Genomic DNA, 20,592 nt, shown 5'->3' with positions numbered 1-20,592 from the left:
TGTGGGTGGCATTCTGCCAGCCCTCTAGCCTAGTACTGCCTTGCATGACAGAGATGAGTGGGCCAAGGGCCAAGTTCAGAGCTGCAACAACATGAACAACTGTTGTATGGGCATAGTGCCACCATCCTTTTTGTCCCTGAATACTGGTATATATCCCAGACTATACTTTGCTTGGAGGAAGCACTTTCTGCACCACAGGGGACTCCCCCTAGAGTGGAGACAGGGTATAAGAGGCTACCACTCTCATGTGACTCCTGAAAATAGCACTTTGGTTATGTGACCTTGGGTGGGTCACCTTAACTTCTCTGAGCCTCAGTTACTACTTCTATGAAATAGGAATAATGATATCATCCCATCAAGATTGTGTCAATAAATGAGATAATAAAGTACATAAATGCCTAACACATAGCAAAAATTAAGTACATGGATATTTAAAGAAAGTTTGAATAAATGAGTGAATATGGAATGATTATGAATTTTTTTCTGGGGCTGTCTCTGTTGAGCTAGTCTCCTTTTTCTGCCCTTCAAGCCCCTGAACGGTTTTCTGTAGCAGTAGATGACATCATTCCTTTGCTCAGGGTCTCCACCCACTTGACATATCTCACCCTGACACTCCTCCAGAAAGCCCCTCCCAACCCCATTTCCTCTCCCCCTCTCTCGCTGTCTCCCTTTTTGGGTCCCCTCTTGGCTACCCCTTCCTTTCTGGGTTCTTTGACACATACTTTTCTTCTGGCCTAGGGCCCTTTCCCGGAATGCTTTCCCCATGGAAAAGGTTACTTGTTTCAATTCAAGCCAGGCAGTGTGGTTCTGGCAGTCAGTGCACTTAGCTTCGGTCCCCTCTACTGCCTGTTTTATTTAATCTCTCTGCAGCAGTGTCATCTCCTAAGCAAGGTCTTGCCTATCAAAACAACCCTCCTGAACTGGGGTACTCAGTGGTAGAGCACCTGCCTAGCATGTGTGAGGCCCTGGGTTCCATTCTGAACACTGCCCAAACAATGACAACAACAAAAACCTTCCTTTGGCTCATCCCCTTCTTTTCCTTTCAATCCTTTGAATTTAGATTACATATGTGCAAATTTACTTGTTTCGTGCCTGTCTTCTCCTCTTGACTCAGAGCTCTATGATAGCAGGGTCTTTGATTTGTTCACAATGAATCCTCTGTGCCGACAGCAGTGCTGTTAGCAGGAGGTGTTCAATAATACTTGTTAAGTGAGTGTATACATATGACTCCTGCCCTTGAGGAGCCTAAATAAAAATTTCCATCCCTAAGTAACAATAACACACTCAGCTCCCTCTCTCTACTCTCCTCCCTTCTGTATAGCAGTGCATAATATTTCAAAATTTCCCCTCAGCTCCAGCTAGTCTAATTGCATACAGCAGTGGTGTGAATGTCTGTGTATGTGCTGATAAATGAATGTGTTCAGGTTGATCTATCCTAATGGTTTTTAAGCAGGGAGCTGCATCTGAATCCCTTGAGAGATTCATTTAAAGCATGCTTGTCTGTCCTTCTTCCCCTGGTCCCCTGCTGAGTGACATTCCCCAGGGCAGAGGCCAGGACAAGTACATTTGAAAAAAATCTGGAAACACGTGACTGCAGTCATCTGCAGAAAGGCAGGGGAGAGTAGAGGCCAAGAGCCCCAACTGCCAGACCCATACTGCCTGGGTTTGAATGGGACAAGTAACTTGGAATGTAGGACAGAGCTTAGCTCATGAAGTTTTTTAGGACATATGGAGAAAAAAGTTTGTGAAACACTTAACAAAGTGCCTAACCCATTATAAGCACATAGTCATATTTCCTCTGCACTCAAAGTAATTAAATGATTCACTTCCTATAGGAGTCTTTCTAGATTTCTCGGTAGAGCTCTGAACAGGGTCTTTCTTGTGGTGCAAGGATCAATACATGGTGTTGCCTGAGGTACTGCAAAAGCAAATGTACTATTATTTCTTCCAGCTTATAATCCTTCATCTTAAACCACTTTCCCCTTCAGTTATTACCCCATTTATTGCCCTTCTTTCCTAGTAAAACCCATCGAAGAATTTTCTATACCCACTTTCTACAATTCCTCTCAATTCCATAATTTCTTACACTTTAAAAAAACCTATTTAATTGTTTCTTTTTGGTTATACATACACTAGGATTCATTTTGACATAATTAAAAAAGCATGAAATAAAAATATCATTCAGACCCTAGTATTTCCCCTTCCCCTTCTCTCCTTCCTTTCCTCTACTCTACTGATCTTTCTGCTATTTACTTTTAGACTTTTTTTTTTGTTTGGTGTCTTGTGTATATACACGATGGTGAGATTCACTGTGGTATATTCATGTATGAGCATAGGAAAGTTAGATTCATTCCTCTGTTATTCCCTTATCCTATCTCTTCTCCCTCCCTCAGTCCCCTTCATCTAGCCCACCAGTCTTCCTTCATTTAAAAAAAAAAAACAATTTTTAGCTGTCAATGGACCTTTATTTTGTTTTTATATGCGGTGCTGAAAATCGAACCCAGTGCCTCACACATGCTAGGCAAGTGCTCTGCCACTGAGCCACAACCCCAGCCCTTCCTTCATTTTTGATGGAGCCCCTCCTCCCCTTTCCCCCTTCTCACTCTCTCTCCTCTCCTCCTTATTTTGGACTAGCTTCCACATACCAGGGAACACTTTTATATTTATTATTAGTGAAACTTTAAACACACCTTTTGTTGATCTTCTACCTCCCAACATTTTTTTGCTAGAATAGTTTGTATCTCTAACAGGTAAGAACTTTAAGAAGATATAACAACAGTATCATTCTCATATCTACATAACAGCAATTCTCTTGTCTCTCTTCAGATTTCCCTGATTGTCTTGAAAATGTCTTCTAGTTGCTTCATTTGAATGAGGATCTAATCAGGGTCCACACATTACATTTAATTGATTTGTCTCTCTTTTTAAAAATTTTTTTAGTTGTAGATGTATACAATATCTTTATTTTGTTTATTTTTTATGTGGTGCTGGGATCAAACCCAGTGCCTCATGCATGCCTGGCAAGCACTCTACCACTGAGCCGCAGCCCTGGCCCTCCCCTTCTCTCTTTAATGCATACTACTAGTCAATGTTCTAGCAAAATTCTGCTTTTCAAGTCTCCAATTGCTTGAATGTTGCCGAAGCCAATGAACAATTCCTCATTCTATTCCACATGTGAGCAGTGTTTCACTCTAAGGTTCATGGCCTCCTCCTGGAAACCCCTCTGCTCTCTAAGCTTTTTTCTTTGCCCTTTGGTTGTCCCTTCTTGGCCACCATCCCCATCTCCCAATACTAGTGTGCTCCAGGACTCTGCCTCTGGTTCTCTTTATTTTCTCACTGCTTGATGGTGTTGTCCAGGCTTAAGGATTAAAAACCAGCCCAGATTTATATGCCCAGCCATCCCTAATGCCAATTTCAACATCTCCAGTTGAATGTCTAATGGGCATCTTGAAATTGACCTCCTAAATTTCAATACCCAAGATTTCCCCATCTCATTCTTTTAGTGACTCTGGCTCAAACCTTGGACTCATCCTCATTTTCTGTCTTTCCTACACACATTAATCCCTCAGGAAGTACAACTGTCTGGGCAGCTTGTCACCACTTCCACTGCTACTACCCAGGTCTGAGCTACTAACCATTTCCTACCTGGATTTTGTGCCAACCTCTTGCCTAAACCCCACTCTATATCTCCCTTTCTTCTTCAGTCTATTCTCAATCCAGTGTTCAAAGTTCCTTTTAAGCATCCTCTGCTCAAAATTATCCAATGGTTCCCAGTATTTCTCAAGGTAGAAGCCAAACATTTCACAGTGGATTCCAATGCCCTTAACAAGAAACACTGGCATCATTGGCAGGAAAATTCTTCATTATGTGGACCATCCTGAGCTCTACAGAATGTTTGACATGGCCCCTGTCACTAAATTCTAGTAGAGCAACTCCACCTCCCCCAAGTCCATCCGCCATTGTGACATCTAAAAATGCTCCTACACATTTCCAAACATGGCCTGGTGGATTTGGAAGTGCCAGTTGAGAATGATTACAAGATCTGCTCCACCCCTGCGCACTTCCCTTCTCCCTACATCCCACACCAGTCTGATTTCACCCGAGGCTACTCTCTGCACTCCCAGGAACTGGAACAACCAAGCTGATTCCCACTCTGGCCTTTGTGCAGGCTGTTCCCTCTGCCAGGAGACTTCTCCCCAGACATTGAAAACCTCCTATCTCTTCCTCCGGATTTTGCTCTGGTGTTAATCTTCCCAATGTAGCCTTTCCAGGGTATCCTATTGAAATCACAATTCTTATACTCCAGACCCCCTTCTCGGCTCCAGAGCATTTATCCCATCAGATGCATCATAAGTTTTCATTATTTTGTTTATGTTTTGGTCTGCAAGCTTCATGAAAGGATGTGGGAGATTTTTGTTCACTGCTGTACTCCAGTGCCTAGAGTTGTAACCAGCCCAGTAAATACTCAATAAATATTTATTAAGCATAATGAATGAAGGAATGCATATGCCATTAAAATATATGCATATTCAGAGAAGGAAACCACCTTTTGCAAGAGCATTGGTTTATTTCTCAGATCAATTCAGGAAGACTCCCTGAAAAGGGGTGGGGTGTTAGGATTTGCTTCAGCTTTTTGTGAACAAGATTATAATACTCTGAGGGTTTCCCCTACCTGAAGCCTGTGGACCACAAAGGAAGCAGGGTCAGGGTTTTCAGTCTCTGAATCTCATTTCAACTGCAACTTACCCATGACTGTAGCATGTCAGCAACTGGAGGGACAGTCTCCAAAGGAGCCCCTCAGTGTCTGCCTATCACCCAATCCCCTGACTCTCAGAAAAGCCCACCCAGAATGGTTACACAGAGCATGCCTTCCAAAACTCCCAGCAATGGAATACTTTGCAGCTATTAAAAAGATTGGAGGCAGCTCTTTTTATACCGAATATGGAAGGATCACTAACATACTTTATTAGGGGGGGAAATCCAAGTGCAAAACAGCAGATAGTATACTACCATTTGTATACACACACACACACACACACACACACACACACACAGTTGTTTGACTGTACATCAAAAACCCCTCGAGAGAAATATATAAAAAAATACTTAGAAAATGGGTAAGTGAGACACTTTTCATTGTAAACTCCTGCATCTTTTAAATCTTGTACTAGGTTCATGTGTTATCTATTTGAAAAGAGTGAATTCGATTTGAAAAAAGAACACAATCAGATTGGGGAAATGCAAAACAACAGGTCTGTGTGAAAAGTCCCAGCAATTTTGTAAAAATGAAAGTCACCTGTACACGTAGATATGGCAATTGACATCCCATTGTATAGGTGTTGGATAGATCTCCTGTGACTGGGGTTGAGAGAGCCAGCAGGTTCCCAGACAGCACAGCAAGCTGGGCAAGGTCCAGAGCTCAGATGGAGCTGGGGCTGAGGCAGGGCTTCCCTGTGCCCAGGCTGATCTGGCCACACCCTTTGGGCTGCAGACTTGCTGGTGGCACTGCGCTCTGAAAGAGCTGTCACTGAGGTGAGGCAGAGCCACCCACAAAACCATGTGGAGCAGGAAGTGCTGGACTGCGTGTGCTCATCTGAGTGAAGATGGCAAGGGCTGGAGGGTGGGAAGGGAGCTAGGGAGGAAAGGATGACTATCTTCAGATGTTTGAGGGGCTGTCAAACTGAAGAGGGAATCCTTCCTGTTCTGAGCCCTATGGAAGACAGTGGGAGTGAGGACAAGAACTCTACCCTCAAAAGGCACTTTCTGAGGCTGGCATGTGGCTCAATGGTAGAGAGTGATTGGGTAGAGAGTGATTGCCTAGATGCCCGAGGCTCTGGGGGCTCCATCCTCTCCAGTACCACTGAAAAAAACAAAACAAAACATCTTTCTGGCAAGTTCTTGCTAGTGAAACAGTCCCCAAATAACAGCAAGTACCTTACTTTCAACCCTCACTATGTACATGACTTGCTTGAGGCTTCACTGGCATTCCTTCTGAATTTTCATAGCAATCCCACAAGACGGGTACTATTCCTGGTCCCCATTTTGCGGACAAGAAAACCGAAGCTGTCCCTGCTCAAGATCATAGAAATAGCGAAAGAGTTGATTCAAACCCAGTGCCACACTTCCTGCTCCATCACAGGCTGGACCCAAAGATCCTTTGGAATTCTACAACTGAGCTACAAAACACATTTCAAAGACAAAAGGGCTGCGATTCTTTAGCAGAGGAGGTGTCTTGCGGGTACAAGAAGATCAGGAGAGGTGGATGCTGAAAAGCTGGACTCGGTAACACTCCTCATCCCTGACTTCCTTGGCTTCTCCCGCCTTAATTTCCCTTTTTCTCCAAAGGGAATCCACTCACATTAGCGAGGGCTGAGGCCTAGGGAGGCCGGGCGAGAAGAGTGCCCAGTGTTCAGCCTTGAGCGCTGGGGCAGGCGGTGACGCGACACCGAGTTTCTCTCCCCTCGGGAGCTCGGTGCGGTGGGCGGAGGCGGCGCGCGGGGAGGGGGCTCTCCCAGACGCCGTGGGCGACCGGCGGCGTGTGCACGCCGGGCTGAGCGGGAGAGGGCCGCGGGGGTGGAGGAAGGTGACGAGACACAGCCAGACGCGGGAGCTGCACCGGGCGAGGGCGGGAGGCAGGGGCAGCGGGCGAGTGCGCAGCGCCGGGACCAGGAAGCGGGCGGCGGCTGGAGCGCACAGGTGCTGCGCGTGGCTGGGACCGCACTTCCCGAGCGCGTGACTCAGCAGCGGGGGCGCGCGGGGTGGCAGGGGCGCGCGGCTTTCCTGCGCCTGGGGTGCCCGCCCCCGCCCCCGCGAAGGATTGCCGAGCGCGGCGGGGGAGGGGGCGCGTGGGCCGGGAGATCCCATCCTGCTTGTCAGCAGCTAGCCAGCCGCCCACACACCGAGATCCTGACTCGGCGCTCCCTCCCCAGCCAGCAGCCCCCAGGAGCGCGGCCGGAGGAGGAGGAAGGGCTTTCCCCTGGCTTGCCCAGCGCCTGGGGCACGCGAGGCTTCAGAGGGGCCTGAGGGAGCGGGATCCCTGTCAGGTTGGGGAAGGAAAGAACAGGTTAGATCCGAACGCTGTTCTGCTGCCCCCGCTTGTACGCATTAATGACCAGAGGGAGCCCAGTGGAAATTTCCGGGGTACTTGATAGCTGGAATCCTCTGCGGAATTCACTTTATCCTGCTAAAGGGCGCACGGGGGTCTACCACAATTTTTCCTGAAAGGGAGAGTGAATTCAGAGTCTCCCTCAGTCCCCCATCCTGGGCTTCTTTCCTATGGTTCTTGTCTTGCAGAAGGCATTTTTCTCTTGGGAGGGAGGCCCTCTCTGCTGCAGCAACCCCTAAAGGCTCTGTTTCACCAGACTTGGGGTAGAGGGACTAGGAGAAGGAAAAATGATTGTCCCCTTGCGCAGAGGAGAGGTTTGCTTGGGGGTCTGTGAGGAGGGCGAAGCATGAGAACCAGAGTCCTAGCTTCTGGATCAAAATCCAGATGCTTGAAAAGATAGCATCTACCTGTCTCTGGAAATTCCTTTGGTCTTCCCTGAGGGGCTCTTAGTAAGAAGCATCTAGAATGTCAAAGGTGCCCAAAGTGCCAGTTTGGAAGCATCCAGGCCCATTACAGGGCCTGTAAATATGAGGCTTGCTTGGCACTGGAAATACTGAAGCTAGGCCCAAGCAAGAAATTCCCCACCACTTTGCAGATTTTTTTGTTTCTGTTGTTTTTAAATAATCATTGTGTTAAATTGATGCATTGAATGAAAATTGTGGTAGATTGGAATCATTCATCAAGGAAGAAATTGTGGAATTCCCTTGCCTCTCTGCCTGGAATAGGAGTACATTCCTGATTGAAGGCAGGCAGAATATTGCTTTGACCTGGCATGTCCAAAGCCAGCAGGCCCTGGCCAAAGAAAACCACTTTGCAGATTTTTGTGCTTTCTGCTGCAGTGTACCTGAGCTTCCAAACACTACACCTCAGTAGAGAATCCCAGACCACACCAGCTGCAACCACCCATCCTCCAGGCAGCCTTCTGCCTCTGGGCTCACTCTTCTGGAGCCTGGTTTGTGGGTTCCAAACAGTAGGGTACTGATAGCAGGATGGGTGGACTCTAGACTCACCCCATTTTATAGGGAGGAGACCCAGGAGAAATGGATAGCAAGAGAGATGAAACATGTTGTGCAGAGAAGGAACCCAGAATCCTGACAGTGTGACCAGACTCTGCGTCATTGGAGATAGCAAGATAAAGCTATGCTGATCTTTGCTGGGAGGTTTACACAGCCTGTGGTGTGAGGTGAATTGTCATCCAACACCCCAGCCCAACTCAGCAACACACTCACCCATGCACGCCATATCCACTTAGTCTCAAACACATCCACACCATGCACACACCCACTCACCTTCCATCAAGACCTGACTTGTCCTGAACAGGACTGGTACTGCGTCACAGAAAGGCCTGCAGACTGGGTGCTGGCTATGTCATGACCAGAATCCAGGTTGCTCTTTCTCTTATGTTTGTTTCTGTCTCTGTCTCTCTGTTTCTTTCTCTTCTCTTCTCTTCTCTCTCTCTCTCTCTCTCTCTCTCTCTCTCTCTCTCTCTCTCTCTTTCTCTCTCTCTGCTGGGGATTGAATTCAGGGCTTTGCACATGGTAGGCACATGTTCTACCATGGACCCACACCCCAGCCCATTTCTTTCCTCCAGAAACAGGCTGTAATTCAGGCCTCCTTTCCCTCACATCCTCATAGACCCATTGTCCACTGCTTGTCCAACCTTCTGACAGGCTGTGTGTGTGTGTGTGTACACGCACGCACACACAAGTGTCATTGAGATAAAACATTAACTTTGTTCTTAATGAGCTTCCTAGGCTGAGAGATTGCTCAGAGGCTGGGGCAGAGGGAAAGGAGGGCTTTCTTGCTCACATGTAGGATTGTGTAGGATTGGGGTGGGTGTCATTAGTAGGGATGGGCAGTCCTCCATCCACCATCACCCCCTTACTTCCCTACCAACGTGAAGAGCTGAACCTCCAAGTTTCACACATGCAAGGAGCTGTGCTGTTGAGCTAAAGCACAACCTATTTCCTGGGGGAAGCTCCCTTCAGCAGAGCTCTTTCTCAACCCTGATACCATACCCTTCTCTCTCTCCACTCCATAATTCATGAACCTGCCTGGGCCCCACACAACTATGAATTTATTTATTCAGTTAGTATTTATTAAGCACCTAGGTCTTGAGTTTGGCTCTCATCTCCCATTCTCTTCAGGCTCACGGACACCAACCCCTACCAACTCACACTTCCTATCTCAGCAAACCCCAAGAGTCCTGGGACATTTTACTATCAAAAACATTATGTTAAGATCCTAGAAAGAAGCAAACAAGCTCCCCAATGCCCCTTTATGTACTTGTTTTCTTGTGACTTTACACATGAATGAAGCTCACTGGAAAAGTATCCCTTCTATAGCCCAAATAACTTTTCTACAACCAGCCGGTGTGGGATGCCCTGTGTCCCTTTCCCTTCTTTGCCAAGGTCAAGCAAGACAATTCCAACTCTTTGCAAAATTTAGTGAAAATAAAAATACATTTAGACACTCAACAGCCTCCCTCATGAACCCTTCAGCTCCTTATGAGCCTCCTGGCCTGGCCTATAGTCAACTAGTGCTGCTGTGTATCGTCTCTCACCAAGCCTTGCCCTGGGAAATGCCCAGATACATGCTTTCATGCTGAAGTATGAAAGACTGATAGGGCTAAATGTTTTGTTTTTCTCCTGTCCTAGGAGAATTTGTGTTTTATTCAAGAAGATAACCTTGAAGCACTCAAAGCAATCTCTGACTGTGGAATTGGCAGCATAGGTGAGAAATTCTAGAAGGCTGAGGGACCTCCTTGGGTCCCCTAAGCCCCAATTACTAGCTGTAATTTTGGTCCAGCACACCCATGGAAGAGCCCTGACTAGCTCTTCTGGTTCATCTCTATGTAAGACCAAGAGAACTAGATAAGTTTTAAAAGAAAGATATTCTGAGTTCTAAACCTAAGTCCTGACACTAACTAGTTTAGAAGCACCAGTCACTGCCCTTTCAGGACCTTTTTTTTTTCCATTTGCTGAATGAGAAGTTTGGACCAGGTTCCATCCAGGTCTGACATTTGCTTGACTCCCCAAAGGGGTTGGGGGACTCTGATACAGCCTCTAAAGTCCTCAGTCTCTGTATCTGGGCCTAGATGGAATGTTCTGAAGCCAGAGGCTAGGACCTTCTCTAGGCAGGGACTTGGACAGGCTGCATCATGCCCTCTGTCCACAGCAGCCGGCCCGTGGGGGAGGATAGGTACCACTCAGCACATCATCGGTTACATAACCCTCCAGATTAGATGTTGCAAGCAAAGAGCAACAGCAAAACAGCCCATCCTCCATCTTACCCAGGCCTCAACACACACACACACATACACACACACACACACTCACACACTCTAATAGTTTTTGCATAGTGGTCTTTAGCCATGACCACCATGGGTAGAATTTTTGAAGCCTGCCTTATCTTTTCCCCCTAGAATATATCTCGTTGAAGAAAGTCTTTAAGAGAAGACTCTTACCCTTTAGGCCTGACCAAACAAAGTAGGATCCTTAGCCCCCTCATTACCATCCAGGGCACTCACAACAACACATCAGGCTTCTTTTCTCTGTCCCTCCCTGCTTTCCTCTGCTTTCTGACCTCAGAACGCTGCAAAAAAGCAGCTTTACCTTTAATCCCTTAGAAGGAAACAATTTGGAGAAATGGATTCAGCTTTCTTTCTGTGGAAGTGGGAGATGCTTTCTGGGTTCATTCCCTTCACTCATCACTTTTGTCCTTGACAGGTCAGTGGGAAACAGGGTAGCGGTCCCTCATATCACCATATGGCATTAGTACTAACTCAGATCTGTTTGGTGTTTTTAAGGGAAAAACAAATAACCTTAAAATGCAACACAAAATATTTCAGTTAAGCTTAAAAGATGCCTTTCCCAGCTATGAAGATGTGAGACCTCAGTATGGATCACTAAGGGGTGGTGGATTTGTCCTGCCTGGCTGCTTTTCAAGCTAAGCTCAGCATTCATGCCTCTGAATAAGTTTTGGTGCCCATTGTGCAGAGGCAGAATAAATGAGAAAGAGGCACATGTGAAAAGGTGGCCCGGCAGAATAGAAAGAATCTTGAATGTGGATTCTACTCTAGTGCTGCTGTCTGCCACCAGATGAGCCTCCTGTCTTTTCTGGGTCCTGCTTTCTTTATGCCAAAATACTGGCATGTATTGAGCACTTACTATGTGCTCAGAACAGTGCTAAAAAGTGATAATATCTAATTTTTGAACTTTAAAACAATCCTTTAAAGTAGATATTATCTTTCATTTTATATATTAAAAAACAGGCTTAAAGGAAGGCAATAATGAATGTAAAGACTCACAGCTGGTAGATGGTGAAACAGGATTCTTCCCCAGGTGTGTCTTTCCCAAAGCTCATGTTCTGACTATCTAGATCTTGAACATTCTGTGACTCTATGATTTCCAGAATCTCCTTTCAGTCAAAAAGTCCAGCTTCTTCCTCACCTTACTCCTGATTCCCTTTCTTTTGGTTAATGCCCTCATCACTTGGAATGAAGATGACCATCCTTTTGCTCTATGGAAACAAGAAACCCTTTGCCACTTCTGTGGGAACCTGTGCATCGTGCTTTTCCAGAAGCAGAGGAAGAAGTTGCTGCAATGGCCCAAACCTTGGAAATTCTGCCAGATGGCCTCACATTTGGGAATCTGCCAGCTGCAAAATGAAAGTGTCCCCTAACTAAACTGCTGTTACCCTGTGTCCAGAGCTGCCAAGAATATGTTTGAACCCCAGTGGGAAAAAAATGTTTGGGCTCCCCAATAAGAAGAAGTCTAAAAATCTTTACATGGGATTTAAATTCAAGAGTTGAGCCTCTTGCCAGACCCTGGCTCAGCTGTTTGGCTCAGCTTGCTCCTCCTTTTTCATATCACCCTCATTTTCTTTCCTTTTCCACCCAGGCCTGACCCCATCTGCCCCCCACCTTTTTTTCTTTTTTCTTTCTTTTTTTTAATGTGTTAAAGTTGTTTTAATACTAGAACTTTCCTATTTTATATTAGTGCTACTTTTAAAGACAGCTATTAAACCATAGGACATACCTCACCTCCACCTTTTTTTTTTTTTTCTTTTTGCATAAGTGACCTTTGAAACTCAGGCTGCACAGATAGATATTTGCTGAATCAGCAGGACCAATTGCTATTCCTCTCTCTTGATTTTGGGCCAAGGGGAAAATGTGCCAGGATGTCTTCGTAAGGCCCTGTGGTGTTGGCTGTGTGAGTCTGGGAAGGGCCTGAGAGTGTGGAAGGAGAAAGATGCGGTGGAGCAAGGCACAGGGCTTTCCCAGGGGCAAAGAAATGACCTGTTTTTCTAAAATTGTGTTCTTTTTGGATGAAGGGAAGGTAAGAACAACATTCCAGGACCTTGGAAAGGTAGGGACAGCCCATTCATTCTACACCAGCTTCCAGGAATGAGCAAAAAGACACCTACTCCCTCTTCTCAATGAGCCTTCATTCTGGCCCCATTTTCCAACTTATTGAATAGGAGTCCTCTCCCTTGTGAGGGTAGGAGAAGACAAAAAAAGGATAAGCAGATTGGTGAGGCTTGGCTGTATAATGCTTCCTCAGGCCTTCTAGACACAAGATAGATTCCCTGTGTGCTGAGGCTTTCCAGGTCAGGAGGGTACAAGAGGTGGGGGACTGTACCATCAGAGGATGGAATGATATCCACGTGCAATGCAGACATCTCTAGGATTTGAATCATCTTGGTTGTTTCCTTTCTGGTTATCCTTGACTTTTACTATTTCCTGACATGAACCCTTTCTTAAATCCAACCAAGAATTCTCTGGCTCTGAACCTAATATGTATACACATCTTTCTTATCCTGTGCTGTTCTGATAGAAGGTAGCTTTAGATCACCCCAATATGCTTACACTTGTTTAAATGTTTCCAGATATGTGTCTCATGTGGGTTGAGCAAGGACCACCTGCTTCTTTCCTATTTTTCTACAGCACAGAGTGAAGGGTTTTGAATGGACTGGATACATGATACATTTAGTTGGCTGACTGATAGACCTTCACACTTTCTTAATAGCTTCCAGAATGGACCAGACAGGAACTGCCATCATCAAGCAGACAGGAACTGCCATCTTCAAGCAGACCTCACTCAATAACAACAGAAACACCTGCTGTTCATGTCTTAGAAAACTCAGGCTAAAAACTACATCCAGCTAAAAGCAAGAGCTCTTTTAGCCATCCCCAGCCTCCAGCCAGCATTAGACCAAGGAGCTCCAAAGATGACTCAAGATTTATTTCATGCAGGGATGGGGGTGTATCTCAGTGATAGAGCACTTGCCTAGCTTGTGCAAGGCCCCAGGTGGCATTCCCAGCATCAGAAAAAAATGGATTTATTTCATGATTAAAGGATAAGTGCAGAGAGGAAAGAGACGAACCTGTGTAGCTTAAGTGAAAGTGAAGGATAGAAGGAAGCAAAGGAGAGAGAAAGAATTCAAGGGAAAGAGAAGAAAGGGGAAAAGAATAAGGAGGAAAAACAGAAGAGAGGGAAAAAAGAAAAGTAAGAGGAAGGATATAAAAGGAAGACAAAGGAGGAAGAAAGAAGGCAGGAATTATTAAGCTAAGCCATTCAGACTTTGCAGCCACATTGAGATAGGGAGCTTGGAGTAAAAGCTGAATTTGAAGTATAATATAAGAATCTTATCTAACTTCCAGTAATCACCTGCCTATGGGTGTGGAGACACAGGCAAGTGCTGGTATCCATACTCTAAATGCATGATCGAGTAGGTAGGCAATTGTGCTTAAACAGAGAAGCTGTGGTCACACTGAAGCCAGCAGCTTTAGATAGGGTCATGTGCTTCCATGGCAGGGGGACTTTGCCAGGTCAGGCTGAGGCCTGGCTCCAACCAGGAAAGGGATAATAGTCAGTTCCGTAAATGCTGTGAGCCTTGATTGAAAAAATAAAGAGGAGAAAGCTATGTTTGCTGCTTTCATTAAGAAGCATAAGCAGTGGGGGCCAGAGCTTAGCAAGAGTTGAGAAGCATGCAGAGAAAGAATTTTAACCCCTTGAGGATTTTTCTTTCATAATATTTCTAGGCTCACACACCTCCACATAATTTCTTCCTTAGTCTGACCTCCAATGCCACCCCCTTTGTGTGTCCCTCAGTTGAAGGAGGGAGAGAAGGCAGGTCACATGTTAATGTAGACCAGGTGGCAATTAAATGATTCATTATTTTGTAGTCACAGGTTTTCCAGGGTTTCTGCCTCTCCTGGAATTGAGCAGGAAAGGGAGTTAAGGGGATAACTTCAAACTCTGTGCTGAAATAATGCATCTAACACAGAAACCACCCTCTCTTCAGTCTCCATGCTCAGGACACATTCTTGCTATATAATGAGGCATAGAGGAATGAGAAAATATTTACAGCGAAATTATGATCCAGAGTCCTCTCTGTGATCTCTTCTTCCTGCTTCAGCATGCTTATAGGGAACTGATTCATCAGGGAGCTCCCTGGAGAAATACCAGCCAGAGGGCTTTTGGTTCTGCTCTTCTCCCTACCTCAACCTATCCATGGAGATCTCTCCCTGCCCGCTGGTCCATCTAGCCCTGCACTCTAGAGAGGGGTGTGAGGAGGTCAAACATCCAGAATGGGGACCAAACACATAGTTAGCAAGGGTGATTCCTTCCCAAGGTTCTAAGGGAAATTTGGGTTGACATCAAGCAAAACAGTGGGAAAAGAAACAGGTGGTCCAAAAGTCATCCCACCAGCCAAGATGTGAATGGTTTCACATCTAGGGGAAGAGAGTTGCAGGGAGGAGGTAATGCAGGCATATCCCTGTTCTCTAAGTCTCTGGGTACTGAGGCCTGGGGACAAGAGGCAGAGCTTGAAGCTCTGGAGAAAGTAAAGAGCTATTGGTGTTATTAACCTCTTAGTGTCTGGCACAACTTCTAAATGAAAGATTTTCAATAACTTCTACTCTCCTCCATCATGCTAATTATTTCTTATTTTTGTTCCGCTCTCTTGAGAAGCAAAAGCAGGGCAGGGGAGAAGGAAAGATAAGGACATCACATGGTATTGACATGTGAGGCTGGATAGGAAGCCAGGTAAATTCTAAGTCCCTGGCTTCCAAGAAGGAGCATCTGGACATAAGGTGTGAGCTCTCTAGACCACTGTGGGAGCCTCAGAAAAAGTCTTTATGCAAGAAAAAGATATGTCATCAACCCTTCTTGCTCACATAGTCCCCTGAAGAGATGCAAAGAAAGTGGGGGTGCAGTGGGAGAGAAGGGAGACCCCAAATGTCATGAAGAGATGAATCAGGTGAAGAATTAATTATCAGGAAGCTGTGGCTGCCTCCAAGGAGATGGAGTGGAATAGTTCATTTTCCTATATTTGGGGGAAAGGCCGCATAATACCTTGGGAAAATTTTGCCTTTTGCTGAGCCATGGGAATTGAGGAAAAACTGACTTTCTGCTTTTTATGTCAGATAAAGAAAGAAAAACCATGAAACTGAGAGGATAAGTGGGCCATTGAGTGAGTTGAAGAAGAAAGTTGTTATTTTCTTGGGGCTTGAATCAAATACTTCAGATCTGTCAAGCCGAATCATTCTAGATCTTTACTCCTTAGATCCCATGATTCTGATCAAATGTATCTTCTGAACTAACATGTCCTGACCCACCTCCTCTAACTTTGCAGCAGTTGGGCCAACAAAATGAGGGGGTTTTGTGTTGGAAGAATGCTGGGAAGAAAATGAGTTTTTAAGGAATACAGTGAATTTTCACAAGTATCCTCCAGAAATAAAGCACACTTGAGACTGAATGAGGGTAAGATTCCTAGGCCTCCTTCCACCTTCCCCCACTCCCAATTCCCTCCATTCCTTTAGTATCATCATCATCAGGGCCAGGTGCTGACCAGGTACTGATTTCCCCAGGGCTGTTCTTCCATGCAGTTCTTTCATCACCTGTTTAATCAGAGAGGGAAAGCTGATGTGATCACAGACTTCCTGATACAGAGGAGAAGATATTTTAGCTCCCCTTCATCTTTTCTTCCCACATTCCTAGTTCATGGATCTCATGAGTGAAAAAAGCTTGAGGTTCTAGAACCCCACTGGCGATGGTACCATTCTCTTGGTACCCAATGTGAGATTCCAGTTATCAGCAAATAACCAAGGGGAAATAAGGTTTGAAATCATTAGACATAACAGATTTAAAGAGGCCGCATTAACATAACTACTGTTTTCCAGCTGTCTCCCTCATCATTGTTCCCTTTCCACAACTGCCGACCACTCTGCACAGATATCCTCCTTGAATCAGAGGAAAATTTTGTAACGAGACTGAATCCCCAAGCTATATCAAGAGTCCTTCATTGGCTTGGTGAGTTGTTTCCTTGCACTCTTTTGGCTCTGCAGGGATTTGGAAGAAAGGTGGCCACTCAGATGAGAGCGGAGTAAGCTTCCCTAAATGAGCCACTCCTGGCTTTGACTCCCACTGCATCAGTTAAAGAGCCATCTCGCTCCTCTGGGAAATGCTTTCGCCTACCCTTTATCTCCCCCTGTCTTCAGATCCCCTCTCTTTTCACATCACTCCTGCCTTTCAGCTTTACCTCTACCTCCTGAATTCCTCTCTATTCCAATGCTACTCCATCTGGACCCCATCCCTTTTAAAGCTCTTAAGAAGCCTCTCGGTCAAACCTTTGTGGTTTTTTAAAAAATATTTCACTTTGTTTAAATAATTTTTGTACCCGAACTCTCAAATTTTTTTTCCTAACTTAAATCCTTCGATGGTTCTCTTTTCTTCAGTTTAATCTTCACCACAACCTCCTCTCACTTTTGTCCCTTTTAAGCCCTCCAGTTCCCAACAGCCCAATCACTTAAAATCCATTTCTTTGCTTCTTTGCCCCCAAGATAGTCTGAATAACCCTTTTGCTCCAATATCCATAAAACCTCAAACACTGATATCCCTTCCTTCTTTCCCCCAAATCTCCTTGACACGCTTCTACCCCAAGGCAGCTTCTCATTCCTTCAGTTCACATTACCCTAGTCCTTCAGACTCTTGCGTGCATCCGATTTCCCCCCTGTCTCCTCACACCCACTTGCTTCTCCTCCCAACAGTCCCCATCTCTTCCCCACTCACTCGGGTCTCCTGCTCAGGACGCCCTTGCCGAGGGCGGCGGGGGATTTGTGCTGAAGGAGGGCTCCGGCGGCAGCGCAACAACTCGGGGGACGCTCCTTCTCCTTGTCAGCGACGGCCCCAAGTGTCACCGGGTGCTGGTGGGGTGATTGGGGTGAGTGAGCCCTACTGCTGGGGCCCGCCTGAGGCTGCACCAGAAGCTGTCCGTGGTGCTGAAGCTGTGGCTGCTCGGGCGCGGACTGTGGTGTGGCGGATTGGAGCTGTCCGTGGTTCTGGAGCGGTTCCTGGGCCGCGGCGGGAGCGGTGGCCGGGGGAGCCGGCAACGGGGCCGACGATGGGGGGACGAGCCCAGGCGGAGGCTGCGCTTGCAGCAGCTGCTGGTGCTCCCACAGGCTGCGGTTCTCGGCGCTTAGCTCGTCCAGACGCCGCTCCAGCTCGTCGATGCGCTGGCGCTGGGTGTGGATGAGACTCTGCTGGTTCTGCACGATGGCCGTGAGCTCCTTGAGGTAGAGCACAGCGCGCACCGGATTCTCCAGCAGGCTCTCCATGCCGCCCGCCGCCGCCTGCGCCCTGCCAGCGCCTCGGCAGGCGGCGGAGAGCGCGAGGGCGCGCAGGAGCCGAGCAGCCCCAGCGGTCGGCTCGCCTCCCTCTCAGGCGGGCCCGGCCTCCCTCCCCTGCCTGCCGCCGGCGCCGCGTCACCGCCACACAGACATTCACACACGCACCAAGGGGCGGGACCGCGGCGCCAGGACCCACCCACCCTCTCACGTCTTGGCTGGGTGAGGAGGCTCTGCATCCCGCAGGGCAGAGAGGTGCGGGTGTGTGGCCCCAGGGGTGGGGGCAGGGGTGAGGGAGCGGAACGAACGAAGGGGACCCGAGATGGACGAGGTAAATCCGACTGGCGAGGAAGGGAAAGCGAGAGAAACCCAAAGCAGAGGTACTGGGACAGTGCAGCCGGGCTGGTAAAAGAAACAGTTAAGAAAAGGAAGAGGCTGGGAGAACGAGGAAATTGAAAAGAGGGGACGAGGGCAAAGGTAGAAAGAAATACACTAAAGGAGAGGAATTCTTGGGACTCGAACAGGTCCCGAAATTCTATGTCCAGTCACCCCAGAGAACTGGGGCCCCATCTTAAAGACATTGAGAGGAGAAGCCACACTCACCTCTTTTGTACTCAACAATCTATTCTTCTGGGGATTCCCTGGAACGCGGGATCATGGGACTTAAGGGCCCTCAGGAAAACCTATGGACCTGCTTCTTTATTCAGTCATGTGGAAACTTCGGGCCAGAAGGCTGTGCTGGATTTTTTCTGGGAATGAGACCTTTAGGCAGTTTTGGTCAGTCTAATAGGAACACAAACTAAATAACGCAGCCCTCTGTAGCAGGGGCTAATGCTTCCAGAAACTTCTAAAGAGATCATTCGGTTCAAATTTTAGGAATTGCATGCTATTAGCAAACACTGGGGTGGATGGTGGTAAGATAAGGATGGAATATTTGGCTTATGAATAAGTAGGTAAAACAGGTAATAATTAATTTTGACATATGGTGGTGGTGGCAAGTGGTTAAATAGAGAGACGAACAGCGTGCTGTAGGAGCCAACAATGTGGGGATCTGGAGGTCTTCTTGGAAGAAGTAATAGTTGAGGTGGGAATGGCTTTCCAGGAAGGGAGGACAGCATGAGCAAAAACTCATAGGAATGAACGAGCATGGATCAAATCATTCATTCATTTCAACAATAATTGCATGTAAAACACCCACTAAGTGCAAAGCATTCTACTAGGATCTATGCAGGCTTCAGCTAGCCTAGGTCAGAGGTTATAGTTTCTACAATCAAGTATATCACAATCTAATACAATAGGTATGGCATGCACATGGATAAGTAAATTTTAAGTCAAGATTTTTGCAAGAGTTCTTCAAGTCAAGTGCCACAGGAATTCAGGGGGGAGAGACAGATTTCCTCTGACTATGGGGAATCTGATAAAGCCTGATGAAAGTGTTATTTAAACCAGGTCATGAAGGACAGGAAGATTTCAACAGGTAGGTACAGCAGGGGAACAGAAGATGGGGATGATATGCCAGGTAGCAGAAAAACACCAAAGAATGAAAATAGAGCCCTTTGGTTTCATCTAATTTGGCAGGGAAATGACTCTTTCCTCTTTTCTAGAAGTGGGATGAGGAAGAGGCAGGACTATGAGTGTTTTTAGTGTATTTGTTGTTGTGCTATTTCATTCTCCACACAGGTGGCCCATCAGACTCCCTGTCCACCTGCTCTTCCCCCAGGATAAGCATATTTATGGATATAATGTACCCAGTGAACTGTGTCAGCCAAGCCCACCTGGTGCCAGACTTGAATGACCTTGTAGGAAGGAATTTGTTCTCTGCAAATAAATTGGTCACTCTGCATTTATAATGAGTTTTTATTTTGTTTTTCTTCCATTTATTTTCCCAGCAAACACTCTTCTGTAAATAACGAATGATTCAAGTGTATCCACAGCTGAGGCAACAGTTGGGAGATCAGAGTACCCAGGAGGATATTCCAACTAAATAATGAAGGCTGGAGATGGAACAAGGCCACAAGAAAACTCAAACACTTATATTTTGACTTTTCTCTGCTTGCCTAGTTTATTGGTTGCCCAGGAACTGGGTGCTTGGAGAGACCAGTACTATTTTTATAAGTGGAGCATAATTATTGATGGGTCTTGTTTAAAATGCAGATATCTGGGCCCCATGTCAATCCTGCTGTATTGGAATCACTAGGAATGGGGCCTAAATGTTTGTTTAATTTTTTTTCTTTTATTTTTAGAAATCAACTTTATTGAGGCCTAATCTATACATACTAAGATGCATTCATTTTGAGCACACAGTTCAATGAATTTTGACAAATAATACACTCATGTAATCACTACTGCAATAAAAATGCCATCATTGCAAAAAATAACCTCTTTTGCAGTTAATTCCTCTCGTCCCAGTTAACCACTGACTGCTTCCTGTCAATACATATTAGTTTGTTGTAAAATTTAATATTAATAGAAATTATACAATAATTACTGTCTTGTATCTCCCCCCTTCTCTCTCTCTCTCTCTCTCTCTCTCTCTCTCTCTCTCTCTCTCTCTCAGTGCTGGGGATTGAATTCTGGGGCACCTAACCACTGAGCAACCTCCCCAGCCCTTTTTATTTATTTATTTATTTGTTTGTTTGTTTTTTATTTTAGTTGTAGTTGGACACAATATCTTTATTTATTTTACTTATTTATTTACTTAATGTGGTGTTGAGAATTGAATCCAGTGCCTCACACATGCTAGGCAAGTGCTCCACCATGGAGTGCTTCCTATTTTTTACATTTTATTTTGAAACAAGGTCTCACTAAATTGCTGAGGCTGGCTTTGAACTGGAGATCCTCCTGCCTCAGCCTCCCC

At 46.1% G+C, this 20,592-nt stretch overlaps 1 protein-coding gene across 4 annotated transcripts in view; it reads right to left on the bottom strand.

Annotated features, from left to right (window-relative positions):
* The window catches only part of Iqsec3 (IQ motif and Sec7 domain ArfGEF 3), a 106,431-nt gene extending 88,639 nt beyond the window's left edge, over positions 1-17,792 (bottom strand). For 2 of the 4 annotated variants that reach the window (XM_046459833.2, XM_058584124.1), the window contains exon 1: positions 17,182-17,792. In XM_046459833.2, the coding sequence (XP_046315789.1) occupies positions 17,182-17,726 (545 nt within the window). In that variant the 5' untranslated portion in view covers positions 17,727-17,792. The remainder of the gene's footprint in view (positions 1-17,181) is intronic. The other 2 variants (XM_058584123.1, XM_058584125.1) reach the window with 2 other exon arrangements.
* Positions 17,793-20,592: the final 2,800 nt, after the last annotated feature.

The sequence above is a fragment of the Marmota monax genome, unplaced genomic scaffold, assembly GCF_021218885.2.
Source record: "Marmota monax isolate L192 unplaced genomic scaffold, Marmota_monax_Labrador192_F-V1.1 WCK01_AAM20220418_F8-fsc00163, whole genome shotgun sequence".
NCBI lineage: Eukaryota > Metazoa > Chordata > Mammalia > Rodentia > Sciuridae > Marmota > Marmota monax.
Note: the sequence above shows the minus strand (reverse complement) of the source record. Positions and strands in the feature narration are given on the sequence as shown.